General features: G+C 39.6%; 4 protein-coding genes across 6 annotated transcripts in view; 2 read left to right on the forward strand and 2 right to left on the reverse strand.

Annotated features, from left to right (window-relative positions):
- ncaph (non-SMC condensin I complex, subunit H) overlaps positions 1-2,682 on the reverse strand; it is a 28,086-nt gene extending 25,404 nt beyond the window's left edge. The window contains exon 1 of the mRNA XM_028798480.2: positions 2,550-2,682. The gene's annotated coding sequence lies outside the window, so the exon portion shown is untranslated. The remainder of the gene's footprint in view (positions 1-2,549) is intronic.
- The window catches only part of fam136a (family with sequence similarity 136 member A), a 429,951-nt gene extending 405,779 nt beyond the window's left edge, over positions 1-24,172 (forward strand). Inside the window, exon 4 of the mRNA XM_028798363.2 lies at positions 24,151-24,172. The gene's annotated coding sequence lies outside the window, so the exon portion shown is untranslated. The remainder of the gene's footprint in view (positions 1-24,150) is intronic.
- pum3 (pumilio RNA-binding family member 3) lies at positions 2,712-5,100 on the forward strand. Its single transcript, XM_028798493.2, has one exon. The coding sequence runs from the start codon at positions 2,788-2,790 to the stop codon at positions 4,705-4,707; it is 1,920 nt and encodes a 639-aa protein (XP_028654326.1). The 5' UTR covers positions 2,712-2,787; the 3' UTR covers positions 4,708-5,100.
- Positions 16,836-27,181, reverse strand: LOC114649079 (inositol 1,4,5-trisphosphate receptor-interacting protein-like 1). 3 transcript variants are annotated; one of them, XM_028798506.2, is made up of 3 exons: positions 27,042-27,181; positions 22,188-22,345; positions 16,836-19,150 (listed from the first exon to the last, which is right to left on the reverse strand). In XM_028798506.2, the coding sequence occupies exon 3, from the start codon at positions 19,120-19,122 to the stop codon at positions 17,536-17,538; it is 1,587 nt and encodes a 528-aa protein (XP_028654339.1). In that variant the 5' UTR covers positions 19,123-19,150; positions 22,188-22,345; positions 27,042-27,181; the 3' UTR covers positions 16,836-17,535. The 3 variants fall into 3 exon arrangements, with proteins under 3 accessions (XP_028654339.1, XP_028654348.1, XP_051784761.1); XM_028798515.2 differs by having other exon boundaries at positions 27,031-27,167; XM_051928801.1 differs by lacking the exon at positions 22,188-22,345 and having other exon boundaries at positions 27,042-27,174.
- Positions 27,182-27,432: the final 251 nt, after the last annotated feature.

The following is a 27,432-nucleotide window of genomic DNA, read 5'->3' on the forward strand; positions in this document are numbered from 1 at the left end:
AAGAGGAAGTCATTTAATATCTTATTTTAACTGCAACATTTCCAGGATTGCACCAAAATACACTTCAATTCACAATTGCAACACTTTCAGTGAAAAAATTAGTTCACAGGGGTTTTTACTTGAAGAATATATAATTTTTTGCTGGAATTTTCTAGTCATGTTGACAAAAATCTCTTAAATGTCACCTTAACAAAATTAATTCAAGTTAACAAAACTTTAAATTATTTTCTATTAACAGAGATGTATTCAGTCATGGGGACTGTTGTCATTATTCATCCATTTTATGTAAATTTACTCAATTTTTTAATTTATTAAATACTCAAAACATGATATGCTTGTTTTCTCTTATACAGCGCTGCATTAAGTGGATTTAACTTAAAATAAGTTGTATGTACGACTATACTTTTTTGCATAAATTATAATATTTTGCATAAAGATCCATCCCTTTTGTTGCATTTTGGTCTAAGGGATCCCCACAGCTTTGTACATTTTGAAATGAAATTAGACTATTGGTAAATTTATTTTAAATTTTTGAATGCTGCGGATTTTTACATGGAAGATGATTTATGATGATTTTTCTTTTTTGGATACACACTGCATACTTGTCACACACCCTATATCACAAAAACATCTTTTTCTTTGCTGCCAATACACGACAATGAAAAGTGCAAATAACTAAAATTAATAAAGTGTTTTATATTCTTTACTGTTTGCAGAGTTATAGTTTAAATGGCTACTTGAAAATTAACAAACCAATTACGTGATCAGCTTTAAAATAACTTAAATTGCATCGGAGATGACTTTTTTTTAATAAACTCAATGTGTTATTTTTAAATTAATATTTACTTAATTTATTTTAATTTAAAAATAACACATTAAAAGATATAAATCTTGACATAAATCTTTGAATTTAATTTTGTATTTTTAATATATTTATGGAACAAATTGTAGAGAAAAACATGGAACAAACTGTAAATTCTACTCAATACAATTGATTTGATACTATTAAGAATTGACTGGTAAATAGAATGCAATTATAAAACTTGTGGATTCACATGAACAAAATTTATGCAACCACTTACCATAAAAAAAATGAACTTCAAAAAGCTATTTTTGTCAGTCCACATGCTCTCTCATTATTTTGTATAGACACCAGATTCATAATTGCAAAACTGCATATTTTGTAAGCGAGAGGGCTTAATATTGCAGTGTTGATTGACACTTGTTTTATCAAACCTAAAAAGGTTTTTTTTTTTTTTTGGCTTTTTTCTTGTTTTCTTAGACAGTCAGATCTGGGTGGCTGTTAAAAAACAGGGACTGTTAAAGCCCATTGAGGCATTCCTTGGGCGAGTTTGAGCTATACAAGAAGTAAATGGTTGCTGTTTTTATTCCACAGATTCCATCCAAACCAAAACACTTTCCATTCACGTTTATAGGGCTACAATTGGAGATTACATTCAACTTAGTAGCGAGAATAAACAACAATATGGGCCAAACTGCAATAAATGGGAAGAATAAAAATGCAGAATCCAGTAACAGGAATATTCCATAACGGAAAATAAAAGTAACTTGTATATTTGTATGCTAGAATTTGCAAGTATTAGTTTTTGCACATAAAACATTTGTATTTTGTAGTTTGATAAAGGAACGTATTCATAATTAGTCTTCTGCTTATTCATATATTTCCTCGTAATTACGAGAAATAAATGCTCAAATGCGAACATTTCTGATAGAGCTTTATGAATTTACCACCCTATGTCACCTAACACCTTGTCAGATTTATTTTATCTTATTTTAGCTACACCTTGTTTTTATTTTGCACGATCACTCTTTGTACTTAACTGTTCTCACATGTCCCAAATACATGCGAATGTAGCTCATTGGCTAAAGTTAACAGCGTTGCTACGAAATAGCACAAGTATGAGCATGAATGCGCCGCAACATTGACTGGCGTCCCGTCCAGTTCTGCCTTTTAGCATTGCTTTGTCTTTGACACCGCAATAAGCTCCAGTTCCCACGATTGAAAGCAACCGGATTAAGGAAAATCGACAAATACTGTATACGAGATAACACAGAAATAACCACCGTTATTTACGTCCTTGCAGATAGCAAAAATAACCACTGCCTAATTGATCTTAATCATGTACAGTATACAAAAGGCAAGACAAAACTTTTTTCTTCTTTGCGTGTCTCGTGTAGAATTGAAATCAAATGGAATTCAGCGAGCGAACTTAAATGAGATCTAGAATCACATCATGCAAGTGTAAAAAATAAATACAGTATGCCATACAGGCTCAGGGATTCAGCAACGTGATCAAATAATTTATATCTGTTAAAGTACTTAACATTATTCTGCATCAATTAATTATTATGCATTGACTTTGATTTAGTACCTTGGTACATATAAACAAGAACGAGAGCTTTTTGACTTTCTCCATAAGCTTGTTCACACTGACGTAAACAAATCAAATGCGTTTCAATAAAATATCGTAAAGATGAAATAAGCCCGTGGAAGACACTATATCATAGTCACTGAAAAATACCCTTACCGCAAAAAGTCGCTTGATCTTAGTTCGGTTCGGCTTTACTGTTGACCTTTGCTTAATTTCCACACTCTTGTTCCCGGTCCTACAGTTTAAATTTTTGCGCCGACTACTGTGCGCTTGCGCAATGAGGAAGAAATTCGGGCGCGCGTTATATACGTCACCTGAGCGCCGTGTAATTTTACGTGGCGACAGAGATTGACATACTTACTGTGCGCCTAGTGAAGTAGCCCAAGCACGTGAAATGGAGCACGGGAAAAAGAAACAGTTTTCGGGGCCGAAACGTAAGGGAGATTCTAAAATATCAAAGGGAAGCAAAGTCAAACAAAATAAGAGGGTTCAGAATATGAAGTCATTTGGAACCGAGAAGAAAGTCAAAAACTTTAAAAAGAACATAAAGAGAAAACCAGTAAAACGTGGAGAAGAGGGGGAAGGGCAGGATCAGTATAAACCGATGAAACCGGTAAAAAAATTCCAAACGTTTAAATCGGATGGTAAAAGGAAACGAGTGCAGCATGTTCAAGGAAAGGATGGACCTGCCGCTAAGAGACAAAAGCCCGAAACACCTGGAAAACGGCAAAGTCAAAAAAAGAAGTACAACGAGCAAAAAGGTAATAATATTAAGGTCAGGGCGAAGCAGATCTGGGAAAATCTTAGAAGGAAAGACTGTGATAAACAAAAGCGTCTAAAGCTTCTGAGCGAAATACAGGGTCTGGTCCACGGAAAAATTAAAAGCATTGCCTTTGCACACGATTCCACCCGCGTGCTGCAGTGTTTCATTCAATTTGGGAGTGACGAACAGAGGCAGGAGGTCTTGAATGAGCTGAAGGAGCACCTAGTTGAGTTGAGCAAATCGAAATACGGGAGAAATATTGTTAAGAAGTTTTTAATGTATGGCAACAAACAGCAAGTGGCTGAGGTGTTCAAGAGTTTTAAAGGGCAAGTGAGAAAAATGTTGCGGCACACAGAGGCATCTTCTGTAATCGAGTACGCCTATAACGATAAGGCAATTCTCGAGCAGCGACTCATGCTAACAGAAGAACTGTACGGGAAAACTTTCAGGTTTTGTAAGTCTGCTCTTTGTCCAACACTGGACAAGGTACTTGAAGCCAACCCTGGAAAAGAGGCCAGTATTATGGAAGAAATGAAACAGATCCTTACTCCAATGCTACAAAAGGAAGCAGTAGTAAAACACTCCTTGGTCCACAAGGTGTTTCTAGACTTCTTCATGTATGGGCCTGCCAAGTTCAAAACAGAAATGATTGAGGCTGCAAGAGAAGCTGTTATATACATGGCCCATACGCATGATGGAGCTAGAGTAGCCATGCACTGTGTGTGGCATGGGACACCCAAGGATCGAAAAGTTATTGTGAAGACGATGAAGACCTATGTTGAAAAAATTGCCACTGGGGAGTTTTCCCACCTGCTTCTGTTGTCTGTCTTTGATTGTGTTGATGATACCAAACTTGTAAAACAAGTGATCTTGTCAGAAATTGCCAGCTCAATTAATTCTATTGTCAGCAACAAGTATGGAAAAAAGGTTCTTCTCTATCTTTTGAGACCCCGGGATCCAGCCCAGTGTGTACCAGAGATTGTGAAACTCCTACAAACCGGAGATGGAAATGAACATAGTAAGAAAGATGTGCAAATAAGACAACGTGAGCTTTTGGAAGCAGTGTCTTCACCTCTTCTGAAGTATCTTCTTGAAAATACACGGGACATGGTGATGGATAAATCAAGTTGTGTATTGGCAGCCAGCATCCTGGGTTTTGCCCTGGGGGATCTACAGCCAGCTATGAATTCCGTTGCAGATTTAGCAGCAGAGACTTTTGTCCCAGGGGGTGTAGATGGAGAGCTTCACATAGTGGAGCACCCAGCGGGACACCTGGTGCTCAAATGGTTAATTGAGCAAGAATCTGAGGAGCAGGTTGAGAGAGAGCAGTCTTTCTCAAGAACTTTGGTGGACCATGTTGGGATGGAGAAATTGAAGACTTGGGCCACTGTGAACCGTGGAGCCATTGTTCTTTGTTCCCTTCTTCAGAGCAAGGATGAAACTATTACAGGCAAACTGAAGGCTGAACTAAAACCTCTTTCAGCCAAATTGGAGAAAATTAAGAATGCAAAAGGTGTGGAGGTATTGTTGGAAAAGATCAGAGGCTTTTGAGTTTAAATGAGACTACAGTGCCAGGACTAGTAACTCATGATTATATGTTGTCTATGACCTCAGTCTTATTTCTTTTGTAAAAAGAATAAAAATAATATTGAGGGTGAAAATCGCTGGTTACTTACATATTTGGAAATTTAAGTGCAAAAATATTTTTTGGCATTGAACCAAACATTTTTATTTACTTTACTATTGTTCATCCTAATCATAATTGTTTTTGTTGGGTAAGGTGAAATAATTGTGCTAAATAATAAAGAATCTACCTATCTAAATGTATGTTCTGGCACAGATGTCCTCAGGGCAGACATATGTGGGGAGTAGTCAAAGTTAACTATTTTTGTGCTATTTATAAGTAGCAGAGGACTCCCAACCCCACTGCTTAAGACTTGATAATTTCAGTACATTCTTTTGGAAAACCAACTTTAATAAAGAAAAATTTTATTACTGGTGGTGCCTTGTTGCAAAGAGATACTTATTACATATACTAACACATGTTTATGAAGTCATTTGTGTTTGCAGTCTACATTTAACATTCTATTGGAATCACATCTAAAGTTAATGGCCCTGCAAACCAATTATAAGTGACACAGTGATTCATCTGTGTTTTTTATGCGTTATAGATTGAGTGGAATATTTTTCAATGAAGTATATTTAAATAAGTTGAACAATTTAACAAATGACCAAATTTTATTGTGCAGACACCACATTTTGATTTTACTACACTATTTAACAGAAAAATGCATTCTGTTTACTGTAAGTGTTCAAATCAGTAGTATTAACACAGATGTGTTTAAGTGTAAACTAGTTAATCCTTGAATGAATTTTTTTTTGCTGTGAATGTTTACAATGGGAAAACATTGCTTTGTGATTCATTAATGTTACCAGTTACATAGTGCTCGTGTGTGTGTGAGTGAGAGTGTGAAGGTTATAATCTATATATAAAAGCCAAATACTACTGACTCGCTCATCACGAAGTCACCCGAACCATGACGACTTGGGACTTGAAATTTGGAATGTAGGTTACCCTTGGCCCATAGGTGCTCACTAAGAAACGGTTTTAAAAATTTCGTGGTCCAAGCGCGAAATTTTTTATAGTTTTTTTTACACCCATTCAGTCTGTGCAACGTTCCCTGCTTTATGCTGAACCTAGGCAAGACACGCCCCATAAGACCATTTCGCATGCACGGCGTTTTGTTCCTGAATTGTAACGTGCTCACAGTCTCTGCCTACTTGTTTGCGTTTTTTCAAGTCATAGTTTGCTGCTACCTTTTGTAACTGTGTGTTGTGCGTTACTGATAAAGTAAGTTGTTTTCTTTTTTGCAGTGTCCCATGTAGCGTGATACCTTGGCTATTATTGCAACTTATATTAATGTTAAGTGCAAATATACAAAAGCGCTATTATGGCTGTTTAATGTTTACGAATGAACATATTGTTAAATTTCTGCACTGTTGACCTTTAAAGAGAGATACTCAGTACTTCGCTCCAAGACGTTAAAATATGTTGATTTTTGTAGTACTAAACGTAAAGTGTTATTATTAATTTTTTTTTAAACGAATGGCGTCGTGGGCATTACGCTGTACCGTTTATTCTGGTTAATAGTGCCACCTACTGGTTTGATTAAACAATTCGTAAAGTTGAGGAATTGATGTTTAACATTGCTCTTCCTGAATACTATGTAATAACGTTCCAGTTTGACATTTAATTAGTTATGTTCATATATGTATTCCATTTGTATTTGTGTACTTATTGTATTCATTTATTTCTGTTTAGATACCACACATACACTTAAGTATACACATCTATTAAAGTACTTGAAGCAAGCTGGAAAAGGGTGCTATCTACTCTCCGGTGTAGCTGCGGTTCTTTCTAGTCGAGGAATTAGGCCAGCACAGTAATGTACAACTGTCCCTCACACACTCCATTTCTTTCTAAAATAAATTTCTTTAAATTAAAAATACTTTTTCTGAGTACAAGTTTTGTTTTGATATTTTCGAGTTTCCACAAAGCGTTTATAATTTGCCATATGTTTTTCTTTTTTTAAATAATTTAGTATTCCAAGGTATATTAAAGCAAATTTATTTTTTTGTGGATTTTGATTTTCATACTTTATTTTATTTTCATGCTTTCTTCACAAATTCTTCTATTAAGTTTATACCACTTTAAATAAACCCGTAAAATTATGACTGAGGAAGAAAGGATTTATATTAACGAAGTAATGGTCCCTCACCGTGTGGTGCAGAAGAGCGGTGACGGCGCGTGCCTGTTCTCTTCGCTGGCCTACCTTGTGCACGGCACCGCCTCTCTGGCCGCTCAGATGTGGTTTGACATTGATAGCCAAGCCTCTAATAACTGGCGGATGTTCAAACCGTACACCATGACGCGGACCGGCGACCCCTACCGCACCAAGCCTCAGTACCTCTCCGAAATGTCCAGACCCGCAACCCATGGTACTTCCTGTGAGCTGAAGGCGGCGGGAGAGATGTTCCCCTACGAGTTCCAGGTGTACCACAATGGCGCCCTTCTTGCCACGTACGGAGAGCCAGTTGAGGCCATCGAGCGACTGAGGTTTTCTGGTAACTTGATGGAGAGGAACTTTTATTTTTTTCGGTGGTAAGATCCATGGGCTTATCTTAATAGGACAGTTTGACATCCGTGGCAGAGCGACGGGCACTGAGCAGGCTCCTGTCAATAATGGAGAATCCACTGCATCCACTAAACAGTGTCATCTCCAGACAGAGGAGCAGCTTCAGCGACAGACTGCTGTCAATGTCCTGCTCCACTGACAGACTGAGGAGATTATTCCTCCCCCACACTATGCGACTCTTCAATTCCATCCTGGGGGTGGGTTGGTTGAACGTTAAAATTATGCAAAGTTATTGTCTGTCTGTATACTGTACCTGCATTGTTATCACTCTTTAATATTGTTCTTTATCAATATGCTGCTACTGTAGTATGTGAATTTCCCCTTAGATAGATACTTTATTAATCCCATCTATCTATCTAAATCATTTGCAGTCTACGTAAAATTTATTTTTGTTTTCAGGTTTGGTAGATTGCTTAAGATTTGTAATTTTTTATGATCTTAAAAACCCCTCGAAGCTTATATTTGAGTAAACCAAGAAATAATTAGTAACCTATTTTGTTTCGTTTATGTGCAAAATTTTGCCTTATGACCTTTACAGGACGTATACTGTCACTCTGTATATTTTAGAACACATTTTCCCTGTTGCTATCCCGTAGCGAAGTACGGGTATTCAGCTAGTTTTAATAATATGAGAGTAGCATAGAAGAAAGGAGCATACATCATATTTAATGCATGTGACTGCATTATGTTAAAAAACATTTTTGTTATAGTTTTAAATACCGAATAAAAAGGGTATACTTTCAGGAGCTGTGGTTCTGTCTCATGGAATATCCATCCATCCATTTTCCAACCCGCTGAATCCGAACACAGGGTCACAGGGGTCTGCTGGAGCCAATCCCAGCCAACACAGGGCACAAGGCAGGGAACCAATCCTGGGCAGGGTGCCAACCCACCGCAGGACACACACAAACACATCCACACACCAAGCACACACTAGGGCCAATTTAGAATCGCCAATCCACCTAACCAGCATGTCTTTGGACTGTGGGAGGAAACCGGAGCGCCCGGAGGAAACCCACGCAGACACGGGGAGAACATGCAAACTCCACGCAGGGAGGACCCGGGAAGCGAACCCAGGTCCCCAGATCTCCCAACTGCGAGGCAGCAGCGCTACCCACTGCGCCACCGTGCCGCCCTCATGGAATATGTTTAATTGAAAAGTGGCTAGGTTTGTATTTAGACTGGTTTATCAGATAATAACTGGTTCCAGCAGAACACAATAAAAGTCAGTATATAGTGTTTTTGTGAGAAATTTCTGAGATAGCAAGGATTCTCACAAGTTTTGAACAGAATTCAAAATTATCTTTCAACAAAAGCTTGTTAGGACAAATGAAATAACAATAATTCTTTCACACTTTGAAAGAGTGCATTTTGGAAGTAGGTAAAAATAAAATATGTATACATTTTAAGTAAAACCAATTTCATTTACTTGAGCTATAAATGCACTAAAAAGCAAAAAATATTTTTTTCTTTAACCACAATTTTTGTGGTTATATGTGACTAAATAAAATCGTGGGGTGCACATTTAAAATTTATTTTTTGTTTTTTAGTGCATTTATAACTAAAGTAAATATATAACTTTTTAGTTTTTGAGTATTTTACGAATGATTTTTCTTTAATCATTTTTCATGAACGGGAAGCTTATTTAAAAATATTACATAATATATCTTTGCAGAATTATTTGAATATTGAAAAGAATTATATTTTGGGGTCTTTTTTTCTTTTCAGGCTATGGGATTATCGCTCAGTTGCTGTGAAAAAAATATATCGATGACAGAACGACAAGCTTACGGCAATACTTCCTCGCCGTGATCATCAAGGCTACTCCTTCGTAAGAGTAATGAAGTCAGCACGCATATTTACCCACTACACTCACTGGAAGAGGCCAGTGGGAGCAATCCGATGCATCTCTTACTTGTGCGCTCCTATCTCACTATATTCTCTCACTGTCACTGTGTGTGTGTTAATTGGAATCACATACCCATTAATTACGGCCAAAGTTGTTACGTAATTGCATTGGTTTTGACGGATTATTGTCAGTCAGTCAGTCATTACCCAACCCACTATATCCTAACACAGGGTCACGGGGGTCTGCTGGAGCCAATCCCAGCCAGCATAGGGCGTAAGGCAGCAACAAACCCCGGGCAGCGTGCCAGCCCACCGCAGGGCACACACACCAAGCACACACTAGGGACAATTTAGGATCGCCAATGCCCCTAACCTGCATGTCTTTGGACTGTGGGAGGAAACTCACGCAGACAAGGGGAGAACCCGGGAAGCGAACCTAGGATGGATTATTGTATTGTCATCAATACTGAACACATATGCAAAATTTGAAGAAATTCAGTTTGCCAAAAGTTTGTTTAAAATCAATTGCAAGATTTGAGTCAGACAAACAAACAGACACAGGAATCAAGTTAAATAAAATTGTTTAATAATAAAAATTAGATGCTCAGGTAATTGTGTACCCCTTAACTCTAATGTAAATTTAACATGCAGACTGGAAAAAAAAGGTGTAAAGGGTGTATGTAATGTGTGTGGTTGCCTTACTTCTGAAGCTTAGCTTTAATCTACAGACCATCACTTCTTTGTCTGATGGTTGCACCATTTTTAATGATGAACTTGAAACTGATCCAGAAAGTATAGGTGATATTGCATCCTTTGAGGTCAGGATGTTGTATAAAGCCTAAATGTATTACTGATATTCAGAACTCCTGTTCTTAACTGTTCCTTTATTCATTTAATCATTTTTTGCAGCCATTTATCTGACTTTGCTATAGATTATAACAAAATAATCCTTCATGTTGACTTTTTAATATTCACTCTGATGTGCAAACTAATGTTTAGTGTAAATGTTTGTCCATCACTGATTAATTCTGTGAAGTTTTTCCAAATTGTGGACGGTCCCACGCTCCTACTGGACTTAATTGTACGCCATGGTTGTAAGAACCAGAACTATGTGACAACAAAATAATAGCAGTGTTTTCAGTATTTAGTGATAGTATTAAATGCCATATACTTCAGTTCGGAGACCACCAGTGATGAAGCTCAATAACTTTGCTCTTATGTTGTACATGTTTTAGATAAAGCAACTTATTTGAAAACGTATACAATTAAAGTTGTTAATAGTGTTTCACCATGCCTTGATTTTTCCATTTTAACTCTTAAAGCAGATTCCCAACTTTAATGAGCTTTAGTAAACAAAGTCAAGAGTTGCTAATTTTTTTAGTCTTTATGCACAGAAATGAAATAATCTTTGTGGCCTGCTGGGATTGCTACTCCAAACTAAAGGAAATATTAGTAATCCTGAACTTTTTATTTAGAACAATTACATGACAACAAAGTTTTTTGAGTTCATTTAATAATTAACTTGATAGCTTAAGTAATATTGCAGTTGACACAGGAAATGGCATAATCATTATTGTTTTGAATTTTTTTTTTTTAGGTTTCTTCTACATGGAGTGGAGAATTTAATTGGTCTGTCTAGCCCTCTTGTTATATTTATCTTAGACAAATCACTAATTCTGTGCAGTTTAAATGGTGTTTAAAACATTGTTTAAATATGTAAAGTGTAAAGACTACAGTTCCTCTTATCTTTCTGGAGTTACATATGAAGTTCTTGAAGTTTAAGTGCCAGGACTTTTTTATTTTATGCCATTAAGATACATTATTTGGAACAGCTAACTTTCATTTGTATACTGTGTGGTAGACGGCCGGGGTCTTTGCCCGGCTGGGACACCTCTTCTGCATATGGTCCGGGGGAACAGGCATGGGCTGTACAATACCTCCCCTGGGACACTAGATGGCAGCCCCCCTGGATGGCAGTGGTGCCTCGGATACCCGCAGGGCCCCATGGGAGATGGAGTTCTCTTCGCCCCTGTTGGGGTCCGGGGGTCCAGAAGGGGGCGCTGCAGTGGCTTCTGAGCCTGTGTGGGCGGTTCTTCTGCCACACCTGGAAGTGCAGCCAGAAATGAGCAATCAAGCACCTGAAGCACTTCCGGTTGGCTTATAAAGGGAGCCAGAGTCAGGAGGAGGGAGACGAAGCTTTCCAGGAAGAGTGCTGGAGGAGAAAGAGAAGAGAAAGAATTGTGGTGTTGCATCTGTGTTGTTGTGCTTGTGGGAACGGGGAAGATGTTTTCACAAAGGGGGGAAAAAAGCAAATAAAAACCCTGTGTGCTGTGAACCTGTGTCCAGCGTCTGTCTTTGTCAGGGCTCGCCTTTACAGCTGATGTATGTAGACTTGTATATGACTTTTATTGTGATGTATAAAATATCTTGTTCATACCGAAAGTGTAACCTTTAGGCTTCTGGTAGTTATTTAAATGTTGGTTGTAGTAAACAAGTATGTTCTTGTATGTAGTTCTATTTCAACACAATCTTACTTCTGTTTTCAGGTATGTTTTATAGATGCCAGCTGCAAAAAAGAGATGAGATGTCAGGCGTTTGGTGACAGACCAAACTCAGTTATATTGTCACCTCTAGTGTTCTGTATCAGTTTGTTCTAATTAAAATGGCAATGGTAAAAGCCATGATGAATGGTGAATATTCTTTTACCAGCAATGTTTCCATCATTCTTCCTAGACCACCTCCTAGCACATCTTCCATGGGAGGTGTCCAGAGGAGAATTACAGCAGCATCTCTATTTAGACGGCTTGTGTCATATGGCATTTCAGATCCTTGTACAGAATATTCAAGATACATTGTCGTAAGTCCTGTACAGTTTCAATAAAGGAAAGGATTAAAAACTGCCATGCAGGATCAAAGAGTCGGTCCTCTCCATTTTCAGGATGCAGTCTGCATTGCTCATCCTGAATTAGATGTTTGACTGGAGTTTCTATTTTGGTGGCTTATGCTGCGTGTGTTCACAATCTAAGGGAATTTTTGGAATTCCCATGTGTGACATCTCAGCATTTCTACTTCATGTGAATTTTCCGGTTTGCATTTTGGGAGAAATGCAAGATCGTTCTTGCTTTGTTTTTGCAGTCCTCACATAAAGCAATTAAAGATGATCTCATGTTTTTTTTCCATGACCATAACGAGGAGATTGAACATACAGTACAAATACAATTTGAACATAAATATGTAATTTCTTGCTGACCTGATGGGATATTTTTCTTTTTTTGTGAAAGACTCGCACTTGAATCATTTGCATAGCATTGTTGTCTTCAAATTGTCCACTGGGAATTCCCACGTCAAAGATTGTTCATGTGAAATTTGCCACAGGGGAACTTACATTTCCTATATGTCTGATAGTTAATTGCTGTGTTCATGTACTAACCTGATCTCGCTACACATCTTTAGATCCCCTTCCTCCATGTTATCTTTTATTTTTTTAAACCAGGTATTGCCATCAATAATGAAAGTCTGCCTAAAGCTGTATTTTTGGCTGTCACTGACAAAAGTGCTTAAAGTGTTTTATCAGATTGCACGTGGGAATTTGAGTTAATTTTAAAAGTACAAGATGAGAAGCTGTCTACAGGAAGCAAAATGTAAAGCACTTTGTTGTTTACATTGACATTGAGAATATGCAGAAGCAATTAAAAAGGTCATTGAATATGAAATAAGGGTAATTAAGATTAATGGGTAATGTACTAGTCAGATTTTATCATGATTGTTTTGTGATTATATTTCCCTTGCTTAAATAGACAGCCACACATGAAGCTGTGCAGAGGTAATCAACCAAGCACATTGATGATCTTAAGTGAAGGTGAAAGGAACAGAATCACATTAGGCTTGATTAGCAGCGGTGACATGGGGATGCAGCTGATGCATTTAAAGATCTCAAAAGCATCAGAAAAGCTGATCCAGTGGAATTTGGTAGGCCTAAAGGTGAGTTATGTGTTTACATCATTAGGGGAACCTACTAATTCATATACATGACTGAAGTCTGTTAAAACATTAAAATAACTCGGGTAGAAAAAAATTAAACCAGCTTGATGGACTAAATGGGTTACTTGCACAAAAAAAAGTTATTTTTCTATAGATCATTTGTAAAATAGATTGAGTGTGAATGATGACCCTGTTATATGACAGATGTGAAGTGTCACACCACGTAAAAGTTGTGTTTTGTGGTTAAATTTTTGGTTTAGAAAGTTGTTCAGGTAAAACTTTACACCTGGCAACACCTATTTGTGATAATGAGCCACTGGTGGGGCTCATGTATTCAGTGCATGGAGTTTGAATCCAATGACTGATTGTTATCTATGTGCGTCTTTCTTCAGGTTTTTCTCACCATTTCCCTTAAGACATTTTGTTTGCTTACTTGGTCCAAAGAGAAATAACTATTACCGCATTTAATTCCCCTCTTCATTTTTTATTTATCTATATATATTTCTTCCTTTCTTTTGTTTATTGTTGCCTTGTTAAAAAGCCCTAAGCAATTCTCCTTTGGCTAAGCTCTCCTTCTCAGGGGTGGGGTTTGATTTGTCTTCAATTTTTTTTTGTTATAAATTGATCTATTTGTATGGAATGATTACAATAAAATTAATAAATAAAATTAAAAAAAAAAAATTGGTCCAAAGAGAAAGTTGGTGCTTGTATGATGGCACCATATGATAAAGTAAAGGCACCCTGCCATTGTCTAGTTCCTACATTGTGCCTTATCCTGCCAGGACAGATTCTGGTTCCCCCTTGACTCTGAATTGCATTAAGTAGTTTTGAGTATGCAATGTGTTTTCATTATCAAGAAAAGCTCTATTTAATCTTAAGGGATCTCTCCAGAAGTGCACATCTCCATGTATGTCTGTTGAAGGTGTAAATAATATTGGTACAATAATGAGACTTTAGATCACAGCAAAAAAATCCAAACTGAAGGACCAGAATGTCTCATTTATTTTTAGTAGCAACACTGGTAAATGTGTCAATTTGAACATCATTCCCTCATCTAATCATTTTCTGAACCTGTCTGATACATTATAGAGTCACAGACTGCTTGATCCTGTTCTGGCAGGTGGATACAACTTGGTACTAGCACCCCATCTCCTGTATTCTGCTCAGTTAGAGGTGCCACTTAACTTAATGTGTCCATCTCTGGAATATGGCAGTGTGGTATAGTGGATGGGTGTATCAAGAGGTTTTGTTTTGTTGAGTCACCCTAAAAAAGGCCGTGATCTTCAGCTCTCGCTGGATCGGTTCGCAGCCGAGTGTGAAGCAGCTGGGATGGCAACTTCTAAATCTGAGACTATGGTCCTCAGCTGGAAAAGGGTGGATTGCCCTCTCAGGGTTGGGAGTGAGATCCTGTCCCAAGTGGAGGAGTTCAAGTATCTCGGGGTGTTGTTCATGAGTGAGGGAAGAATGGAGCGACATCGACAGGTGGATCGGTGTGGCGTCCGCAGTGATGCGGGCTCTGCATTGGTCTGTCATGGTAAAAAAGGAGGTGAGCCAAAAGGCAAAGCTCTCAATTTACTGGCCGATCTACGTTCCTACCCTCACCTATGGTCATGAGCTGTGGTTAGTGACTGAAGGAACGATATTGCGAATACAAGCGGCTGAAATGAGTTTCCTCTGCAGGGTGTCTGGGCTTTCACTTAAAGATAGGGTGAGAAGCTCGGTCATCCGGGAGGAGCTCAGAGTAGAGCCACTGCTGCTCCGCATCGAGAGGAGTCAGATGAGGTGGCTCGGGCCTTTGATCAGGATGTCTCCTAGACGCCTCCCTGGTGAGGTGTTCCGGGCACGTCTAACCGGGAGGAGGCCCCGACGAAGACCCAGGACACGCTGGAGGGACTGTCTATCGGCTGGACTGGGAACTCCTCAGGATTCCCCTGGAAGAGCCAGTAGAAGTGGCCAGGGAGAGGGAAGTCTGGGCATCTCTGCTCATGCTGCTGCCCCCGTGACCCGATCTTGGATAAGCGGAAGAGGATGAATGGATGGATGGAGTCATCCTCAGCTGGTGAGATAAATGGCCCATGTGCTTGTTGAAAAGTACACATGAGAACAGATGAAATATTTCCAGCTTTCAAATTCCATTGAGTAATGTGTTTGAGAGCTATGCAATAACAATAAAGAATGTGTGCAAAACCCCAAAGAGTGACCAGACCAACAAATTGACCAAGGTCTGCAAAGTAGCGAAGCAGCAGTGGTAGTCCCTATGCCACTTTTATTTATGACATGTGCAACATCATATTTGGGCTCTGTCTCAATCTTATTCAGATATCTACAGTTGTCTGGGGTTTTACTGCACAACCCTGCAATAGGTTTATTTTGATGTTTTATTTTTCCTGCGTAAAGTCTTGACTCCTAAAGCATATTCTGCTACACTCTTAAAAATAAAGGTTCCAGAGTGGTTCTTCAGAGTGAAGCCATAAGGCATAGATCGTCATTAATGGTCCTGAAAGGCTACAGTGACTGAAAGGTTTCGTTCCAACCATTTATCTTAATTTGAGGCCAGTCCTAGCAGATAATGAAATTTGATATTTAGTTATATGGCTTGATAAAGAAGATGCTTTTTTTTATCAAATTCTCCAACAGGAATCCTCACTCACAGCCACAGCCCTGGCTGCAGTCTTTCAGTTTAACCAATTTCCTAATTAGAACCAATTTCTTTGCTTCTAAAACAGTACATTATTTTTCCTTAATTTTAGTTACCAAACTTGTTATGATTCAGAACCTTTAATGGCCTATTATAGTTTAAGCAGCTGCATTTAGGTTTTAGTTGTTTTAAACCAGAAACGGGCAATAGCAAAATGCAAACAGCAAAGAAACCACCAGCTCTTCAATCAGTTAACAATGTACATCATGACATATTGTTAATAAAATGTTTAGAAATAAATGAGAGAAAAAAGAGGTGGATTGTGAACTGCAAATCTGTTCTGATCCACAAAACATGGATAATGTTCTCAGAAGAGGAAACTCTACAATGTAATTAAAGTTTGTCTTGGATGAATGCAAGCAACTAACAAGCAATTTAGTTAAACCCCAAGTTCCATCATCACAAAGGACTGGTTTTAAAATAGAAAACTGGTTGGGATGAAAACCTGCAGGTACTGTGGCCTTCTGGGACTGTGAGTGAAGATCCCTACTATAGGGGAACCAAATTTGATTCCCAAAAGATCTATCCGCATGAAGGTTCCAAAAGGAACCTTTATTTAGATCCATAACATGTTCCACCTATAGCAATAAATAGTTAACAGATTTGTAAAACACCACTGGGTTCATGATTGAAAGGACTCTTGTTGCACACCACACCACAGCATAAGTTTTCTTGATCCTTTAGCATGCTGCTAGGTAGGCTACCATACATTACAGATTTCAGTTTTGTTTACATATTAGGAGCATTTACAAACCTGAAAGGTACAATTTCATACACAGAGAGCCTTTCGCAGAATGAAATGGTTCCTTGTCAAATAACAGATCTACAAGAAAGCACGCAACCCAGTTAAGTGGAATTTTACAACCATTATTTTTAAGTAGTCCTGCCTGTAAAAAGATTCAATGTGCTACAAAAGATAGCTTGATTAAGAATTGATCCATGTGGTTACCCTTGTTGGTGCAGCTTTAAAGTGCTAGCAATTGTCTTCTGAAGAGTCTTATTCTTCCCAAACACACTTATAGACCAGCAATGCAGTACAACATCATGTTCTATCCTTTAGAGTGGGAAAAGAAAAAGGAGGTGGAGGAGAAAGAGCCCTCTTACTGTCTAAAATGTCAGTAGTGTCAATGGCTAAAAGGGACTGTGATTACCAAGAATAATAATAATTATTGGCACCAAATGACAAAGCCTTCTGAGCTAATGTTATCCACCATTCCATCATTCAAGTCATAGTCCATTAAGGATGTAAATTTGATGGACTAAAAAAATGCATAAAAACTAGTCTGATACAGAAAGTGAAAGTATTAAGCATGTCCAAGTACCATAGAAGGAAGAAATGAGAACAACTGTGTGTGCTAGTTCTGCATTCACAAAATATTAAAAAAGTATTTTCTTCAAGTTTTGTTTCAGTGCTGTTTGTGAGTGTTTTTTTTATTAGCCGTAAGGTATATTCACAGCATATTTGTTAATATCAGCCAGTCTCTGTCTATTTCTTTCTTTCTTTCTTTCTTTCTTTCTTTCTTTCTTTCTTTCTTTCTTTCTTTCTTTCTTTCTTTCTTTCTTTCTTTCTTTCTTTCTTTCTTTCTTTCTTTCTATGTCAGTCAAGACTGATTTTTTTCTCTTTCCATGTCTTAGTCCTCATTATTAATCTCTTTCTCATCTCTCATAGTCTTTCCAGATCTTTTCTTCTCCACTTATAGAATTCACATGGGACAGCAGTTCCAAATATTCATTTTTTGCAATTAGATACAGGTTTTTGTTGGCAACCAAAGGCCGGAAGAGGTTTAGAGGCTCCGCTTGTGAGAACACTTCTGGAATGTTGTCGATTGGTACCTTATTGCCAATCACAAAGTGCGACAGCCATCGTTCATCCAAGCTGTGCCCCAAGAAGCTCAATATGTCACACAACCTTTCTGCAAAATAGTTTGCCTGCCATAGCTCAGGAGGCTGGAAGACCAGCAGATGTAGCAGCACTGTTTTAAGATGATAGGAGGTCAGAAAGGTTCCATCAGCTTTTTGGAAAGATCTACACTCCATCAGGAAAATCAGAGTCTGAAGGCATTTTAGGTGGCAGCTAATACCAGGGATGGATTTTGTGACGAGCTTTAGAAACTGAGCTTCATAAATACTGAAGTTTTGAAGCCAGTAAATGTCAGTGGGCACTTCTGGTGAGGGTATTAGTGGCACATAGTATACCTGAGAATATTTGTATTGCACAGCAGGGATAATATTGATTGAAAATGACCGATTTGATGGGTAAACCAGCATAAGCTTGCAAGGAGAGGATGGAGAGAAGGAAATTTTGAATCCATACTTATAAAACACTTTACTCCACGCCTTTTGTAGCATCGTGCCAAACCAGGGAAGGACAATGGCAGCATCAAAGTAACCAGTGGAAGTGAGCAAAGACTCCAGTAAAGAAATGTTGTTCTGCTGTTGTCGTGTCAGTTTCCTGTGAATGAGGCACAACATTCCCTCCATGCCACGGGTGCTACATGTGCAGGAGCATTTTTGGACCAAGGCAATAGTTCCATAGCCCCTTTTACATGGCGGTATACTGAAATCATCATCTGTTTCCATGTGTATTGTATATTCATCTGGGAATTGCAGGGGAACAAGAACATCATAAACAAATGATGACCGTATACCTCCCCACTTCTCAAACATGCAGCCAACTCCGATACAATCCTCTACAACAATCCCACAATGCATATCATAGATGATGTCCAGAAGACTATCTACGAGGCCTTCCACAAATTCACAGTCCTTGCTGTGTACTCGAGGAAGTCTGATCTGAACTTGCGTCTGGTAGAAATCTTCAAGGGCTTTCAGTTGATGAGGTGAAAGCAGTTGACTATACAAAGACCTGGGTTCAATGTCCTCTTCATCCCATTCACATACCAGTGTGTTACTGTTATTCCTAAGGAAGTCCATTCCATTTTGATACACATCTTGCCGACAGAACTCCACAGTTAGAAGCACCATTCCCAACAAAAAACTCCACAGTATGGACACTTCCCATTTGTCTTGTCTCTCAGTTGCCTTGTAGCCATCAGTTTTACCTGCATCTTCTGTGATATCAACACTACTTCGGTAATCAAACTCCTGATTCAACTGCACCATCATAATGTGTAAAAAAGTCTCTTTCATTTCTTGCTGCTGTCGAAAGTCTTCGGTGTCTGGCTCCTTTACACCTGGAGGGGTCCCAACCAGTAGCAACAAGCAAAGCATAAGACTGGTCATCTTCTACATCATGGAAAGCCTGAAACTCCTGGAACAGAACAAAAGTAGATTGTGGATAAAAAAAAAAATTAAATACAAGCTATTGTAGGTGGCACACAGGATAAGGAATTGGGAAGATACCTATCCCAGATGGGAGGCCATGAGTGGACAGAAAGGCATCCTGGACAAGAGAGGGAAGGATGTTGAACTCAGACAAGGCATCCCTAATGGACGGACGGACATTTCAGTCAGAAGAGAAGCCCCAAACAAATGAACAAGAGTCTCAACCAGACGTGTGTAGCATCTTCCCTGGCCGGGAAAAAAGAGGAGAACAGAGAAGTACTGCCTGTGAGGGTTGTTTATTCTCCCCAGTTACTAGATGGCAGTAGCCTTCGATATTGGCACACATTCGGGAACCATCAGGAAATGCAGGGAATTGTAGTCCGGCAGTGCAGCCCTGCCTGGGTCTGTGGGTGCTCAGCAGAAAGTACTTCTAATGGGCAACAATCCTGGCACCAGAAGTACTCCCAGGTCCTCGATTAAAGGGACTGCACTGCCTTGTCCAGGTGAGTCGGAGCTGGGAGGAGGACAGTGTAGTGGAGAGAGGATAGGTGAGCTGGAAGAGAGATAACTATGTTTATTGTGCTTCATTTGTGGGGTATTATAATAGAACAACCATTTAGTTGAACTGGGGACTGGCTTGGTGTAATCATGTTGGGGTTTATGGTTCTCTGGGTGTGGGTCACGGGGGTAGCAGTCTAAGTACAGATGTCCCTTTTTTAAGCCACCTCCTCAAACTCCTCTGGGAGGAACCTGAGGCATTCCAGGACAGCTGGGAGATATACTATAGTCGGCCCAAGGGTCTCCTTACGGTTGAACATGCCTCCACAAGGAGGTATTCAGGAGGCATCCTAACCTCCAAATCACCTCAACTGCCTTCATTCAATGTTCAGGAGCAGCGACTCTATGGTTCCTCACTTAATATCTAGTACTGAGCTCAGACACCCTCTGATGGAAGCTCATTGGCATTACTTGTATCCATGATCTAATTCTTTTGGTCAGTACTGAATTTTGTAGCCATAGATGAAGGTAGGAACATAAATTAACTGATAAATTGAGAGCTTTGCCTTTCAGCTTAGTTCTCCCTTCAGCAGAACTGACTGGTGCAACTTCCCCATGGCTGCAGACTCTGCTCTAATCTACCCTTTGATCTCTCAGTCCATTCTTCCTTCACTGTGGGACAAGACCCCAAGGTACTTAACCCTTTTCCAGTAGTGAAGCATCGTCTCAGACTTGGAGGTGCTGATCCTCATCCCGACCACACTTGGCCCCAAACCACCCCACATGAGGTCACCGCCTCTCAATGAAGCCAACAGGTTTTGTGAGGATTTACAGTAAAATCCACAGGAAGATTAACTAAAAAAGATCTTAATCAGCCAGTGGCAGAAAAAATTCTACTTAGCTTGCGACATGGCTTTCTCTCTTTCTCTTGTCAGTGTTTACATGTGCCTTCTCCCTGAGCGATCTCAGATAAGCCAGTGCTTCTCAAGTTCAGTCCTGTGGGCCCCACTGTAGCTGTAGGGTTTTGTTTCAGTCAAGTTCACAATCAGTGAGTCATTTTACTTATGATTGATTTTATTATTTAATATTATTTTAGTCTTACTTCACCCATTCATTTTCTTAACCTGTTCATTAAGGTGACCAGCGACGGGAGCAATCTTGTTTTATGCCTAATAAGTCTACCATCGACCACATCCTGGCACTGAGGGTTCTCAATGAGTGCAAACGTGAATATTGGTAGAGTTTCTTTGCATTCTTTGACAATTTTCATAATTTGTTCTACACAGTTGATCAAGCTGCCCTGAGGGACATCCTGAGACTTTGTGAGATCCCCCCAAAGTTGCTGGATATCATGACTGGCCAGTACACTGGTACAGTGAGCGCTGTGCAGAGTGGGAGCAGAACTACTGTGTTCTTCCCTGTTGATCCTGGGGTTCATCTGGGGTGTGTTCTTGCTCCTACTCTGTTTAATGCTTGCATGGACTGGGTATTGAGCTGGGCCGTGGGGTCCAGCAGCTGTGGAGTATCTGTTAGTGAAGAAAGATTTACTGATCTTGACAAAGTGAATGGAGGCTCTGATCTGGGCTCTTGAGAAACTGAGCAAGGAGTCTGAGTGTCTGGGCTTGCAAGTGTCCCGGATAAAAACCAAGATCCAAGCCATTAATGACCTCCTGTGCACAGCCATCAGCAGTGTGTCTGCCTTTGGAGAGAATATCGACTGCATCGAGAGGTTTACTTACCTCAGCAGCGACATTCATGTCTCTGGTGACTCTTCCTATGAAGTCAGTAGACAGATTGGGAGAGCATGGGGGATCATGAGGTCCTGGAAAAGGTTGTGTGGCACTCCCGATATCTCTTTAGAGTCCAGATACGTCCTGTTTTTCTATATGGTTACAAGACATGGACGCTACTCAGTAACCTGAGACCAACACTGGACTCCTTCAGTATTGTGTATCTTTGAAGAATGCTTGGGTACCACTGGTGTGTCTTTGTGTTGAATGAGCGATTGCTCATGGAGTTCCAAATGAGGCACATTACCCTGCATTGTGAGGGAGTGTCAGTTACAGCACTATGGCCATGTGGCGTGATTCCTCAAGAGTGATCTGGCTTGCAGTCCATTGTTGCATGGACAAGGCCAAGGGTCAGTTTCAGAGCGAGGGACTGAACCATGTGTCTGTCTGGAGGGTTGCCAACCTGGATCCCGAGGTGTTTCATCGTGTCATGGGTGTGGCAATGCGCTGTACCAGTGCATGCCTCCCAACCTGACCTGACCTGTTCATCAAAGGGTAGAGTCACAGGGCACCTGGAGCCTATCCCACCAATCATCGGATGCCAGTCCATCTCATGGTGAACACACATACTGTATACACATTAGGACCAGTTTATATGATGCCAATCCACCTAACCTGCTTGTTTTTGGACTGTGGGACAAAACCAAAGCACTTGGAAAAAACACAAGTGAAAACGGGTAGAACGTGCAAACTCCACACAGGAAGTACCCATAATATTTTTCCCTATTAATTTACCTTTTTGCTGTGGGCATTGCTCCCTTAATGGTATCCTTAACAAGGAGTGGAGAAGACATGGAGGCAAACATCACTGGGTGTTGAAAGACTGCAACTACTTCAGTGTCAGACCCACTAATGCGGTCATTAGTAAATAACAGCTGAAATAACCAGAACACCTGGAAAAGGAGAAACAAAATGATTAAGATGTTAATGAAAATCCTTTAAATCAGCAGGATAAAAACACAAAATAATCCCAATGTAACATATACCAATTAGCATGATTAATTTTGCAATTTTTGGATGTCACTAATTGAGGGCATAAATTAGGACAGAGATACAATGAAAAGAAGAATCAGTTAGAAAACAAACCTGCAGCCACAGGAGGACCCAAGAACTGAACATGAGAATCACTGAGATAAGCACCCAGTTGTAAACAGTGAGGAGTCAACTCAGAGTGTTGCTCCCCCCCCCTTAACTTGAGATTGGCAGTGAAAAAAAATACCAGCATCCAGATCAGAAGGCACGATTTTCGACTGCAGAGCCATGAAGAACTGCCCCAGGCCAAATGTCTAAGAGACTTTTAACCTTGTAAGTGGTGACATCATCTGCAGCTGCAGATTCTTTTATCAGGCCACAACACAAAGTGTGATGTTAAAGATAACTCAGCCATCCATTTTCTGTGCCTGCTTTCTCTATGCCTACTTGTAGATCATAAGCAGATGTGTCAATGCAAGCACTAGTTGAAAGAAGGTAGGATGCCAGTTAATTGTTGGGCACAAATAGTGGGGAGATTTACAGTAAAATTCCTCTCTGTTTTTAAAGAAGGTACCTCAACTGAGCCATGATCCATGAGGAGTCAACAGAACCAGTTATTGTGCTACTTCCCTTCAAAATAGTCAGATAAAAATATCTGCAACAAATTGTATCTGTTCTTGCATTTGCTGAACTTGCTCAATCAGTTTTTTAGGAGAACAGAGAGTATTTGGGCAGCATCCAGGATATGATCTCAGCAAACAGGCACACGGTGGCCCAGTCTGGGCAGACTGTGGGCAATATGGGCGTGGGTAAACCCAATTAAATATTACAATGTAAGGGCTGCTACAAGGCGCACCTGGTGACCCAAAATGTGTCAGTTGCTGGCAGTGCAAGTTTAGTAAGTCACTCATTGGCCCAGTGAAGGTCTGGCCAAAGTCATTACTACCCAATAATTTCTCACTTTTTAATGTAGTTGTAGAGTAACTTAGTTGAATTGGTATTTTTGGTAGGTTTTAGACTTTAAATGTAGAAGTATAAATAACAAGTATTATTAATTAACAGTATTATTACGTAAAACAGAGCAATTTTAATGCATTATTTGTAATACTTTCATGTTTCACTGTTGTAACACCACCAAAATATATATACAATATATATACTATATATATATATATATATATATATATATATATATATATATATATATATATATATATATATATATTATGTTGTCACGCACGAGTGCTTAGGTAGCAGCTTAAGGACCTAAAGAGCAGCGCAAAATTGCAAGGCAGGGGATGATGACAGTGCGCTAACCTTTCTTTCTTTATTTCAACAGGAAAGATGAGAAAACACAGCCATGAATCCACCCAAATACCTTAGCAGAACAAGCCACCTCTGGGTTCCTTCCTTCCCTCTGGCCCCCCTGTGATGACATCACCACATCACATCTACCTCAGCAGTCCCATTCCCGGTATTTCCATTCCATTTCCGTCCCCACAGCATTTAAATATCTGCCATTTTCATCTGTTGTCGTCTGTAATGACTTTCATGCTTGACCCAAAACAAGACTGTAAACAAAGTGGTTTTCAGTATGCGGAAATGGACTCCCCAACACTCTCACCTTGTATTTGTGCTTCTTTTTACTATATATATATATATATATATATATATATATATATATATATATATATATATATATATATATATATATATATATACAGAGAGAGAGTCATATGAAAAAGTTTCGGAACCCCTCTCAATTCTTTGGATTTTTGTTTATCATTGGCTGAGCTTTCAAAGTAGCAACTTCCTTTTAATTTATGACATGCCTTATGGAAACAGTAGTATTTCAGCAGTGACATTTAGTTTATTGGATTAACAGAAGATATACAATATGCATCATAACAAAATTAGATATGTGCATAAATTTGGGCACCCCAACAGAGATATTACATCAATACTTAGTTGAACCTCCTTTTGCAAATATAACAGCCTCTAGATGCCTCCTATAGCCTTTGATGAGTGTCTGGATTCTGGATGGAGGTATTTTTGACCATTCTTCCATACAAAATCTCTCCAATTCAGTTAAATTTGATGGCTGCCGAGCATGGACAGCCTGCTTCAAATCATCCCACAGATTTCCGATGATATTAAAGTCAGGGGACTGTGACGGCCATTCCAGAACATTGTACTTCTCCCTCTGCATGAATGCCATTGTAGATTTCAAACTGTTTTGGGTCATTGTCTTGTTGGAATATCCAACCCCTGCGTAACTTCAACTTTGTGACTGATGCTTGAACATTATCCTGAAGAATTTGTTGATACTGGGTTGAATTCATCCGACCCTTGACTTTAACAAGGGCCCCAGTCCCTGAACAAGCCACACAGCCCCACAGCATGATGGAACCCCCACCAAATTTGAGAGTAGGTAGCAGGTGTTTTTCTTGAAATGCAGTGTTCTTCTTCCACCATGCAAAGCACTTTTTTGTCCTGACCAAATAACTCAATTTTTGTCTCATCAGTCCAAAGCATTTTGTTCCAAATTGAATCTGGCTTGTCTAAATGAGCATTTGCATACGACAAGCGACTCTGTTTGTGGCGTGAGTGCAGAAAGGGCTTCTTATTCATCACCCTGCCATCCAGATGTTCTTTGTGCAAATTGCGCTGAATTGTAGAATGATGTACAGATACACCATCTGCAGCAAGATGTTCTTGCAGGTCTTTGGAGGTGATCTGTGGGTTGTCTGTAACCATTCTCACAATCCTGTGCATGTGCCGCTGCTGTATTTTTCTTGGCCTGCCAGACCTGGTTTAACAGCAACTGTGCCTGTGGCCTTCCATTTCCTGATTACATTCCTTACAGTTGAAACTGACAGTTTAAACCTCTGAGATAGCTTTTTGTGGCCTTCCCCTAAACCATCAGACTGAACAATCTTTGTTTTCAGATCTTTTGAGAGTTGCTTTGAGGATCCCATGCTGTCTGTCACTCTTCAGAGGAGAGTCAAAGGGAAGCGCATCTTGCAATTGACCACCTCAATGCTCATGATTGGACACACCTGTCTATGAAGTTCAAGGGTTATCGAGCTAATCCAACCAATTTGGTGTTGCAAGTAATCAGTATTGAGCAGTTACATGCATTCAAATCAGCAAAATTACAAGGGGACCCAAATTTTTGCACAGCCAGTTTTTCACATTTGATTTCATTTCATACAACTAAATACCGCTTCACTAAAAATCTTTGTTCGGAAAACACCTCAGTACTCAGATGTTCCTAGGAAAAGAAAGACTTACCACTGTTATCTTTTTTGTTGAAAGTAGAGTCACTTATTATGCAGGATGAGAAGGGTTCCCAAACTTTTTCATATGACTGCATATATACAGTATATTATATATATATATATATATATATATATATATATATATATATATATATATATATATATATATATATATATATATACAGAGCTGGCACAACCACAACCACTAATAAATATGGCCTATAGGGAGAAAAATAACTTACCACCGGCACTATATATACTGTATATACATATGTGTGTGTAGTAGCACCCCGGACAGAATGTATAAACCTTATCCTATAAAATGCCTTTGCCTGGTACCATTCTTTGTGTCTTCATACACGCATTGTGTAATTATTAAAGTCTTTATTTGCATCTTAGTTGAGAACTTGGTGCCACACTTTGCGTCTGAGCTTTGTGACAAACTAAACGGAATTAAATTGCCATCAACACATTTAGTGGTGCCCCCTAATCCAGTTTCAGGGTGGTGGAGAGCTGTCTATCCAGTCGTCCACATTCGCCAGCACTGAGCGGGCCGCCACTCTCAGGCACACGTGTTCAAGTGGCCTAAATTAACGTAAATTCTCAATATCTAATACATTCGTCGAGTGCTGGCCTTTGTAATTTTAAAAAGCTTCGTAACAACACTAATTCAGAAGCACATTGATTAAAACCACCTTATGCTGATCCTTGTTCAAAGTTGACGTTGGAGGAATTCCAAGCCTAATATGAATCTTCAAAATAAAACAAATCGCCCATTCATTATTTTAACTCATTCCGCCACTGTCTCGTGGGGACCCAATGCCTAGCCCAGCAACATTAGCTGCAAAAGTTGAAATAAGCCTGGACGGGACGCCAGTCCATCGCCGTTCACCGCTTACACACACGTCCACTCTCGGCCGGACCGGGGCAGCTCACAGTTGCCAGTGTGCATATCGTACAGTATCAGATGTTCCACACCCTGGGGGTGCTGTACTATCGCATGGTGCAATATATACAGACATGTCATTTCCTGAAACGGAAACAAAAGCGAAGTAACAGGGTCATAAACATAGACATTTAAAATATTTAAATGCCATAAATCTAATTTTGGCATGTAAACGTGGCATGCAGGACAATAGTCGACAACTTCTGTGTAGCATCAAAAGATCCCGACTGCCTACCGGTGGTCTTTTCCGGCACTCTACCCCCATTCGACGTGACATATCCTCTATCCCGATCATCTGCCACCCCCTCCCCACCTCACCGCCGCTCTATCAAACGACCCGCAATCTCGGTATATTCGAAACTTTCTTTTCCTGACTTACGGTCTCCTCACCCTTCTTTCCAAATTCCGTACCGGATCTTCATTTCTACTGCCTCCGCCACTCCTTGGCCAAGCCGGGGGATTCCGCCGCAGACTACAGTCTATTGTGAACTGAGGCCACCCCGCATTCTCCACCTCCGACAATGCCGGCTTGTCAAAAAGAGGAAGTCAACATTTAAAGAGACAGCGCCCTACAATTAGAAAGCTGAATTAGGAAAAGTTTCGGTGCTTAAGGTTTAATAGCAAAACCAGAGTAGCGTACCTGTCATTGCTGACTCGTTCATAATGCATTGACAAACTCGGCACAGGTCTTATAGACAGTGAAGGCTACAGAATATATTGCCTGATAAACGTTAGGAATAAGTTTAAATTCCTATCCAGCAAACAAACAGATATCGGGCCA

Source organism: Erpetoichthys calabaricus, chromosome 1 (assembly GCF_900747795.2).
Source record: "Erpetoichthys calabaricus chromosome 1, fErpCal1.3, whole genome shotgun sequence".
Classification (NCBI taxonomy): domain Eukaryota; kingdom Metazoa; phylum Chordata; class Cladistia; order Polypteriformes; family Polypteridae; genus Erpetoichthys; species Erpetoichthys calabaricus.